Source organism: Sinocyclocheilus rhinocerous, unplaced genomic scaffold (assembly GCF_001515625.1).
Source record: "Sinocyclocheilus rhinocerous isolate Xijiao unplaced genomic scaffold, SAMN03320098_v1.1 scaffold193, whole genome shotgun sequence".
In the NCBI taxonomy this organism is placed as follows: domain Eukaryota; kingdom Metazoa; phylum Chordata; class Actinopteri; order Cypriniformes; family Cyprinidae; genus Sinocyclocheilus; species Sinocyclocheilus rhinocerous.
The window spans coordinates 15,146-26,209 of record NW_015627585.1 but is presented as its reverse complement, the minus strand read 5'-3'; the positions used below and the strand labels follow the sequence as shown (position 1 = coordinate 26,209).

Sequence of the window (11,064 nt, the reverse complement as noted above, 5' to 3'; positions counted from 1 at the left end):
GTGATTCATCAGACCAGGCCACCTTCTTCCATTGCTCCGTGGTCCAGTTCTGATGCTCACGTGCCCACTGTTGGCGCTTTCGGTGGTGAACAGGGGTCAGCATGGGCACCCTGACTGGTCTGCAGCTATGCAGCCCCATACGCAACAAACTCAGATGCACTGTATATTCTGACCACAGTCTATGATTCTGACACCTTTCCATCAGAACGAGCATTAACTTCTTGAGCTATCTGAGCTACAATAGCTCGTCTGTTGGATCGGACCACACAGCCAGCCTTCGCTCCCCACGTGCATCAATGAGCCTTGACCGCCCATGACCCTGTCGCTGGTTCAACACTGTTCATTCCTTGGACCACTTTTGATAGATACTGACCACTGCAGACCGGGAACACCCCACAAGAGCTGCAGTTTTGGTGATGCTCTGACCCAGTCTTCTAGCCATCACAATTTGGCCCTTGTCAAACTCGCTCAAATCCTTCCACTTACCCCTTTTTCCTGCTTCTAACACATCAACTTTGAGGACAACATGTTCACTTGTTGCCTAATATATCCCACCCACTAACAGGTGCCGTGATGAAAAGATAATCAGTGTTATTCACTTCACCTGTCGGCGGTCATAATGTTATGCCTGACCGGTGTATATAAATATGTATAGTTATAGTTAAACATTATTTTCCAAAATGTTTCCATATGAAAAATGTTAAAGTTTTGCAAATGGAAACCTTCTTTTTGGATGAAATACTATGTATATTAATAATATTACTTTTGTTTTATTTGTAAGATATATTTAATGATGAGGCAAATTATGCAAAGCAAATAATATATAATATTGTACATTAAATCTTAGCATGTAGTATGTGGCATAATGATGAGAAAAGTACAGTTAATAATAAGTGCGACATATTAGGATTTAAGTTAGTGAGACAGTATGAATGTGTGAAGACTCACTGCATGCTGGTTCGTAGTAGACTCCATTGCTGTAGAAGGCGAAGGAACGATGAGCAGCGTCAATGCTGACTGCTACAGGGCCGAATTTAAAGATAGCAGCCTTCAGTGCCACAATATCACCACTGGTCACATTAGTGTAACCGCTCAATTTTGCCACCATTGAGGACTTATTGTAATGACACAAACCATTCTGAAACACACACAGTGATTGGATTAGTGATCCCTTTTTTAACCACCAGTATCTGATGGATCAAAAACTTAATTTCTACTTTCTAGAAAGAAAATTATAATAGGTGGACCTTTTCATGCAATCAGAAAATATTTTTTCTGATTATAGATGTCAATTCCAGAACAGTTTTCCAAGCTGGGACCTAAACAACTATTTAAATCAATCATAAACATTTGGGTTAGCTGGAAATGTGTGGTGTATGTACACACACCATGCCCATATATCCTCCATAGCTCTCGGTGGTAGAAATGCCACCATGTTTCATGATCCACTCAAAAGCTCTCCATTCCTCTCCTCCATCACAACCATTGTTCCCAAATCCCCATGTGCAGTCTACCAGCATCTGCTGGGACAATGACGTCAGCTGTCCCGTCTAAAAGAGAGAGAAAGACAAGGGCCAGTTCAAATCTATGTCAGTGAAGTAACTAGTTCAAATCTGTATCAGTGTGTAGATTTACCTTCAGGAAAAGTGCTCCCTCTAGTGTTCCAGTGGTGGCAAAGCTCCAGCAGGATCCACACACAGCCTGGTCTTTCACTGGTGTCACAGCACCTGAAAATACGTTACAATATCATCTGAATCGCTAAACATGCATGGAACGATTTTGACTTCACATGCAACCCAACAAATTCGAAGATATACAGACCATACAGCCTCCAGTCTATTGAATCAGGGGCGGCTATAGAGCGGATTTCAGAGGGAAAAGGCTGAGCGTTTCTGTGAACATGAGTCCTTTTACATCCTCTCATCATGGTCAGCTCTTCTTGTGACCGATCAGCCAGGTGATTGACAGAGAGGGAGAATGAAAGACCAGCTCTATTCATAGAGTGCACATACCTGAGGAAGAATGTATGTGAAAAGAATGACTTCAGACAAGTTCACAGACTGCTTTCTGCTTCTCATTATATGATTTTGTATAGTTTATTATGGCTCCATATTCTCATTTATTTCTAGGTAGTTGACATGACTATGTAATGTAAAAAAAACGTAATTTATTTTTCTATATTTCTTCCGAATTATAAGTGGTTTTTCTTTCAAATCAAACAAATTTGCTGTTGAAAAAAATACTTTATGTTCGACATGTGGCTAGTTACTATGTATACACATAAGATACCATTTGAAAACTTAAAAACTAGCCTTTTCAAAAATGTCAGTCACAATAATATTGTCATAAACACACAGTCCCTCAAACTGTAATATTTAATAAAAAAATATTTTTGCAATTAGGGTCTTTTTTTCCATTTTAATACATATCACCAAATCTCTAGTAATGTTTCTAGTTTTTCCTCACCGAATATTATGTACAAAGTTGTGCTCACGCTCCTCATGCTCCTTTTCATTTTCATATTGATGCTCATATTTCTCCTTAAAGTGGCCAAACATACGGTGGGCTTGACCAACTGGGGAGGTGTGGACAAGGTCTTGGATGGGGTTGGCCAATAAATTATGCTCCAGTCCAGGGCCAGGAAAGTCACCACAGGTCATTCCTGAACACAAAATTAAGCATTTTATAAGATGGTTTGTAAGTGGCAGAAAAATGTAAAATGTTATGCATTTATTGTATTTACCTCCAGGTAGTTTGAAAATGTCTGAATCAATTCGAGGGCTTAAGTCACTGTAGTCGATAAGGTATTTATCGTAGTGGGACCCCAAAAGAGTGTTGAAGCCCACCATCTCATAGTGCTGTGGGGTGGCTGGGGAATCATTTCCCTCTGGACGTGTGACCCACAGACGATACGTGTTCTTCTTATGGCCAACCTGTGTGACGTTTTTCCAGACCTCACACAGATTGCCTGCGTAATACTCCATCTTTTCAAACTGCAAAACAAACAACTTCATAAACATCTTAGTTGCTTTGGTTTGCTCCACAGAAGATAGTAAGTCATACAGGTAGTACATACTTCAAAGCCCTGAAGCTCAGGCAGTGCTGTCTGTGGAAGTATTGGACCCTCCTTGGTACCATTAAGCTGGAAACACTTCAAAGTATTGAATTCAGTCTCAGTGGTGACTGGTGTGATCTTGTAAATGGCACCATAATCCAAGTCATTTCCAATAAAAAAAAGTGCACACTGTACCTATAGACAGCAGCAATTAGGAAAACAGCATACATAAACTACATACAGCTTACTAAAAATACTGTCTTTTTATTATTTGATGATCACGGACCATGATAATAGTCGATTCGACTTCTGTTCCCCTTGAGGTCGTACCAAGCTTCAAATGGCTCCTTTATCTCAGCATAAGGCAAAGAAAGCAAACCTACATTAAAGAGGGATATGTAACTTTAAAAAGAAGTGTACTGTACTGAGACGTACAGTGTACGTAGATAAAAATGTACCTTTAACATGATACATCTTTCCAAAATCAGGAACTGTTCTGCCACCAAATGGTGTGGCATCTGGGGAAGAAAACCGATATCTAAATATTTTTTTCTAATTAATACATTAACATAATAAATATACTACGAATGCAAAACTTAACATACTGAGCCTAAAAATACTATCGCATTCATCATCAACACGTTTAATGTTAAAACACCACAGGAAATGTGTTTCAGCCGTTTAATCAAGACATCAACTATCACACGCTTTTGTGTTTTCTTCCTGTTTTCTCTTTTACATAGACAACACTTTACCTGCAGCACACACCAGCAGCACGATCCCAGCTAGAAGAAGCCACATAGTGTAACTAAAGAAACCAGTCAGACATCCACTGGAGATGTTAATAAGCTCTCGTCTGTCTGGAAAAAAATCCCGAAACAAATCAAGAAGATTAAGAAGAGGTCTAACGATAATGTTTACGCCAATGACGACGCACGACAGAAGAAGGGTCCAATAAAAACACGGGAAGGAGGGACTGAATTTAAAGTCATATGACAAGTGTGTCTATTGCTGTCACATGACTGTAGTCAGGTGTTTTCCTTTATAAAGGTTAAAGTTGCTAAATTCATTTCTAACTAGAAGTTCACATATATTACACGTTTCTGACTATACGAATCACTTTAAATCAGAATTAAGCGCCAAAACGAGAAAAACAATCTCTTAGGCTACTAGTGAAATGTAGTGACATGAGAGATGGGAAGTAACATTGCAGAAATGCTTGAAACATTAGATGAGCTACTGAGCGTGAAAAAAATGTCGACCAAAAACAAGACATAAGAGGTTTAGGCTTCGTGATTAAATTATCACTGGTAGGCCTACAAACAAGTTACAAAATTAGGTTGAAGACATGCCTCACAAAAGTTAAATATATAAATGTGAAATCATATTACTATTATATTACAATTATGCACAATGTCTGTAATTTTATTTATAGGCCTACACAAAGTCTCATTTTTTATTTGACTTTTTTAATCTATTCATAGATAATACAAATGAAAGTAAACTTTAAAGCAAACTAGTCTCACACAAAAGATTATAAAATATCAGAACTTATTCATTCATTTACCAGCAGTATCTGTACTTTCACTCAAGTAATGGAGTTGTGTACTTTGTCCCGCCTCTGATTTTTGTACACTGATACGATGTACATTAAAGCAAAAAGTGTGGTTTTAATCAGTAGTTATTGTTTAATTTCATTTGAAGTCTGACCAGCAAAGTCACCATGGGCCCTTTACAAACAGACTAAAAGCTATACATTAAAAATTATATATTTTGCCAAAATAATTTAACCAAATGTAATGATTCAAATGATGATTTAGAAATTAGGAAATTGCCACTGTTCTCATAAGGCAACAGTTTAAAAGTGCATACTAGTTTGCATATTTATGCACTATTCTATGCCGTTTTGTAGTATAGTGTAAAATAGTGCGTTCACACTGAAAATAACAAAAAGAAAAAGTGCATTTAAAATGTGTGGAATGTTGGACACTTCATGCACTCAACTGTTGCAACTTGTAGCCTACTAACTTGAGCACATTATTCAGTCTAATTAAAGGGATAGTTCACCCAAAAATGAAAATTCTGTCATTAATTACTCACCCTCATTGTTGTGAATTCTTCCCTTTAAGTTTAAGACTTGCGATCTGCGTGATGTTTCAGTAATGACTTACGTAAATAACGTAGTGCAGGGTTCACAGCATGTACGGTCTTAGTGTAACTGCCTATTCACTAAGTTACTTCAGCACGGCAGTCATACTGCGTGCTCTTACACAGGTGCAGCGTTTATGTGCAAGAGAAAGTACGTGACAAAGTGAGTTACTTCGATGTATATTGTTAATTACCTAGATTATTACAGTGTACCACAATTGTGTTAACTTCGACAGTGTTTATGATGTAATTGAAGTTTAGCGATCTTTCTGAGTGTAATTTGATCCTGTTTAACGAGCGGCTTAGCCCCGCTAGCATCGCAGTGTGCATTGTTCATGTTTACAACTGTATTACATTTAAGGTTAACATTTTCATGGTGATAATACCTTTCAACGACCATTATTACTAACATCTGTATTAATGATAAGGTCTAATTTCTATATATAACTTATATTTCATTGTTTGTAATCTTACTATGCAGATTGTTATTCTCACAGAGATATTGCCGATATATTTCTCAGTTTATATTCTATATATCAGTGCACTTTACAAAGTTGTTTATTATAGAGTTTGTGATATGTTGAGTCATTGGTTATATCTGAACAATGAATATTTATATCTGTTGTTTTCTTTATTTCAGAAACTACCTCAAATACACTAACGTGTATATGGTCAAATCTTGTGCAATAAACGGTCAAACTCAATATGATGACTCCAACTCCCTGACAAGAGTTCTGCAGCGGTCAATGACTATTAACCAGCATTCAGTGGATTGTTCCAAACCCGTAAGATCTTCATTCATCTTCAGAACACAAATTAAGATATTTTTGATGAAATCCGAGAGCTTTCTGACCTGCATAGACAGCAACGCAACTGACACGTTCAAGGCCCAGAAAGGTAGTAAGGACATCATTAAAATAGCCCATGTGAAATCAGTGGTTCAACCGTAATGCTATAAAGCTACGAGAATACTTTTTTGTGCACAAAGAAAACAAAAATAACGACTTCATTCAACAATTTCTTCTCTTCCGTGTCAGTCTCTGCCGTGCTTTCACAAGAGTACCACGACGCATGCGTGTGGTGCTGCTGAAGCAGGAGCAGATGTGTTCCATTCGTGACAGCTGAGCTAAAAAATAAAGATGGCATCTAAAAGTTGAGGTTGATGGTCAGTTTGTGTGTAAATGTCTGTTTTTGATAAATGTATGTCTTTTTTCACTTTTGATGTCATTTCTAGCAAGAAATTAGTAGTAATTAAATATTCACTCACTTGCTCTATTTTGTTGTAAATCATTAAACTTCATGCACAAAGGCTGCCTGCAAAGTCATTGCCTGATAGGGCAGCGGGGCAAGTCAGCTGCCTAAGCTTTTGGACGCAGCCAAGGTCTTCAGACTCACTCAGGCAAGTGTGTTGAATCCTCAAGAATAAAATCCTCAAGATTTTATTTTGCCATTATATTGGTGAAATGCTGTAAACTTCTGTCCACGAAAATGTTGTAAAATAATTATTCAAATGTGTAACAGTGAGGCCAGTCCACATTGCATTCCTAAATGCATGTTAAACTCACAGCAAATATAGACATGGAGTTGGCAGCATTGTGAACAGTGCAGCTCTGATTGGCTGAAAACAGAATCAAAAATAAGCTGACAAAAATAAGCAGCTTCACTCAGAAACACACAGAGCAACAGGCTATACTGTACAGTTATGTAACTGGAGTTGGAAATATCGTTATTATGAGTTCTGAGCATATGAATGTCAAAGTGAAGTTTTATTTACAAGTGGGAAACTCTGATTGCAGGATAATACACAAGTTGCCAAGTTGAAAAATAGAAATGATAGAAATTAATCACTGACCATTTTTTATTCAGATTTGGGTTTATTATTCACAATATAATTATTTTGCTTTGATTAGGCTACATCTGTTTTTTCCAGCTTAAATGTGTGACATGTTGTAATAATGAATGTCCAATTTTACTGTTCTAAATCACATCAATTTTCACAACTCGAGTTGAGTTTTTGTCTACTGAAACCAGTAACATGAGATCATAGCACTAGCAAATAACAACAATCCAATGATCCAATCAATTTCCGATGGACAAAATCAAGTCCCAACCAAAATAGTTGGGAATAGGGAAGAAAAGATTATTTCAACTTCTGTTTTATGCAGACTTTAAAGGGGTCATATGATGCGATTTCATTTTTTCCTTTCTCTTAATGTGAGCCTAAGAAAAGGAGCCCAGAAAGATGATGCTCTGGTTTACATACGTTTCATTATCACAAGTGGCGTGATATTGATGAAGATGAAACAACATTTATTTTCAGACGTGTGCTGAAATGGCATTTATCTGCAAGTAAGAACTCTTACAGCAGTTCCTGCATGCTCTATAGTAAAAGAAACGAGCACAAAGGGCTCAGGGGGGAGAGGCCCTCGCTCTAAAACAACACACACTCATAGAGCCTCCATTGTGCTGGAGAGGAAACCACAGCTCAGAATGGACCCTCAACACAGCTGCAAGAGAGCAGCCTGACCCACACACACACACATACACACACACACACCTATGGCCAAATATACACCATGCAAATGTAAAATTGCATATATTGTTAAACATATTGCAAATAACATACATGGAAGCTATTGCAAAAATGAAATAAATTTTGTTTTTCCACTATATACCATTTTTCTTGAGGTATTCGGCCAATCACAACGCATTGGATAGCTGGCCAATCAGAGCACACCTCGCTTTTTCAGACTGATGAGCTTTGTAAAAATCGACGCGTTTCAGAAAGGCGGGGCATAGAGGAGAAACAATAATGTACAGTATGTGGAAAATAATGTGTTTTTTTTACTTTAAACCGCATAAACACATTTCATTACACCAAATACACCAAATAATGTTCTTTTTAGCAGCATCATATGACCCCTTTTTAAGAAAATTTCTTCTTTTTTTCCCCGTTACATTTGCATGAAAAACTCCTATTTTGTAACATCCTTTTCCTGAACTGGAATCAGTAAACCTCCTGTCAACCTGGCCCTCTCTGCTTTTGACCAATCAGAGAAGTCATTGATACCGAGACTGTATGTAAGACCAGCTCTGTTCGTAGAGTGCACACGCCTGAGGAGGAAGAGGATGTAAAAAAGAAAGCATGCATATCTTAAATTAGACAAACTCACATATTGTTTACTATACTTCCACATTGCAATATTTGTTGTTTTTCCTCACCGAAGAGTATGTATAAAGTAGTTCTCACGCTCCTCATGCTCCTTCTCACTTTCATACTGATGATTAAACTTCTCCTTAAAGGGGCCAAACAGACGGTGGGCGTGGCTAACAGGGGAGGTGTTGACATAGTCTTGAATGGGGTTGGCCAATATTTGATGCTCCTCAACAGGATCAGGAAACTCTCCACAGGTCATTCCTAAACACATAATACCTCAGTGAATCTCTGGTGATCTGTAAGTGTAAAAGAAGCAGACAAAGGCTTGGGACACACTAGACGATTTTCAAATCCTAACCGATTTTAAAACCCATGGGAGACCACAGAAATGAAGACAGTTTCAACTGATTTTTAGTCTTATAATTTTCTGAACGTGCACACTAGATGATTCGACCAGACCGCGACACCACACACTTGTTGATTGTAGGAACGATTTCACAGTGATACAAAATCTCACAGAGACTTGTGAGATCAAACATGACTAGAGAAGAAAGACACATGTAGGACAATCGATGCTGTCAGCTGGCTCTCCTGGCGCGTGTTCTGTTGTACAGCAAAAAACAAAATAGAAAAAAAAAAAAGAATATGGGTGATGTTCTTTCTCAGTACTCTACTTTCGTGGCATGTTTGTGGCTGCCAAGTTTTAGCTATAGAAGCACACAACATCTGGTAGGTGAGGCTTGCTCACTCTCATTGGTTATTATGTATCATGTCAGAGGCAGCGCGATCAAGAGTTATAAATATCAAACATGTTTAATATTTACGATTTGAGTTTGAGTATGCTCCGTCTCGATCGGGAGCAGTTAAATAAATGTAATGACACCACGCAACAGAGGATTTTTGGGAAAAAAAAATAGTTTGTGACAAGCCTCAAATCAGGCCACGCCTCCCCACTAGTTCGGGGGTTCAAATCAGCTTAAAATCTGCCTTAAAATCTTGAAGTGTGTGTGATCAGCCAAAAGCATTTCACTGAATGTTTGTTTTCCAGTTACCTCCAGATGGTATGAAAATGTCAGACTCAGTTTGTGGGCTGAAGTCACTGTAGTCAATAGTGTATTTGTCATTGTGGGACTCCAAAAGAGTGTTGAAGCCCACCATCTCAAAGCGGTGTGGGGTGGCTGGGGAATCATTTCCCTCTGGACGTGTGACCCACAGAAGATACGTGTTCTTCTTATGGCCAACCTGTGTGACGTTTTTCCAGACCTCACACAGAACACCTTCATAATTTTCCATCTTCTCAAACTGTAAAAGAAGAAAGTCATTTAGGTTTGAACAAAATGATTTCATGACATTTTCATTTTTATGTGAACTGGGCCATTAAGTAGTACATATACTTCAAAGCCCTGCAGATCAGGCAGTGCTGCCTGTGGACGTATTGGACCCTCCTTGGTACCGTTAAGCTGGAAACACTTAATAGCTTGGATTTCTGTTGCAGTGGTGACTGGTGTGATCGTGTAAATGGCACCATAGTCCAAGTCATTTCCAATCAGATAGGTATGCACTTTGCCTGTATAGACAGCATAAATGATGAGAAACTACATACAAAATCTATTTTGATTTCAATACTGTGTGACTTTATCTTGAGAAGATCACTGACCATTACGATAGTCGATTCGACTTCTGTTCCCCTCAAGATCGTGCCAAGCTTCAAACGGTTCTTTTATCTCAGAATGTGGCAGAGAGAGCTCACCTACATAAAAGGGATATGCAACTGTAAAATTAACTGTCCTGTACTGAGATGTACTGTGTGTAATTTAGACCACAATTTACCTTTGACATGATACATTTTTCCAAAATTGGGAACTGTTCTGCCGCCAATTGGTGTGGAATCTTAGGAAGAAAATAAAGAGAAATCACACAATTAATTTAATAAACTTCTTTCTAACTAAAAACACAGCCAAATATACTTCTGCGTTTTCTTCTTGTTGTGTGCTGTTTTCTCTTTTACATAGACAGCACTTTACCTGCAGCACACACCAGCAGCACGATCCCAGCTAGAAGAAGCCACATAGTGTAACTAAAGAAACCAGTCAGACATCCACTGGAGATGTTAATAAGCTCTCGTCTGTCTGGAAAAAAGTCCCAAAACAAATCAAGAAAATTAAGAAGAGGTCTAACAATAGTGTTTGCACCAGCGACCAAACGTGGATAACAGAAGTTCCCAATATAACACACAAAGGAGGGACTGAATTAACGTCATATGGAATGAGGGTCCATCGGGTGGTGGACAAATATTTATTGAACCAGGACAAGGTCTATGTTTGATTACACTCGGTAGATTGCAGGGGTAATCATAGTGGGACCCCTGTAATCAGTCCAACATTCCCCCTGCTTGCGACACCCCTGAGCAAACGCACTGCTAATATGTATCCATGCTTTTAAAAGTACTGCAATGCTTGCATTATTGGTTGAAATATGCAAAAGCCATTAGAACTTATAAGAATTAAATTAACTAAACTACCAAAATATCTCAGAGAACAAATTGAGGGCTGGCCAGCTAGTAGAGTGTTGTATTTGAGTTTGTAGGTACAAAGAGACAGTTTGTACGTTATGTAAGGCACTTGTTTACAATGGGCTGAAATTCAACATGTTGAGCACTGATTTACAGTGATAACATTAAGCTATTTCCTTAAGAAATAGCTGA

The 11,064-nt window shown here is 38.2% G+C and overlaps 1 protein-coding gene and 1 pseudogene across 1 annotated transcript; both read right to left on the bottom strand.

Moving 5' to 3' along the window:
- The window catches only part of LOC107731327 (digestive cysteine proteinase 2-like), a 10,950-nt pseudogene extending 6,935 nt beyond the window's left edge, over positions 1-4,015 (bottom strand).
- A 3,108-nt stretch (positions 4,016-7,123) lies between these two features.
- Positions 7,124-10,574, bottom strand: LOC107731336 (counting factor associated protein D). The gene is made up of 8 exons (XM_016542393.1): positions 10,385-10,574; positions 10,191-10,250; positions 10,018-10,110; positions 9,755-9,927; positions 9,413-9,662; positions 8,426-8,621; positions 8,134-8,317; positions 7,124-7,375 (listed from the first exon to the last, which is right to left on the bottom strand). Exons 1-7 carry the CDS (start codon positions 10,428-10,430, stop codon positions 8,179-8,181), a joined length of 957 nt encoding a protein of 318 aa, XP_016397879.1. The 5' UTR covers positions 10,431-10,574; the 3' UTR covers positions 7,124-7,375; positions 8,134-8,178.
- Between the last annotated feature and the right edge of the window lie 490 nt (positions 10,575-11,064).

Coding starts and splice junctions, on each gene's coding strand:
- LOC107731336 (XM_016542393.1), bottom strand. CDS start 10,430: ATGTGGCTTCTTCTAGCTGGGATCGTGCTGCTGGTGTGTGCTGCAG. Junction 10,251..10,384: donor GCTGCTGGTGTGTGCTGCAG/GTAAAGTGCTGT, acceptor TTTCTTCCTAAG/ATTCCACACCAATTGGCGGC. Junction 8,622..9,412: donor CATTTTCATACCATCTGGAG/GTAACTGGAAAA, acceptor TTATGTGTTTAG/GAATGACCTGTGGAGAGTTT.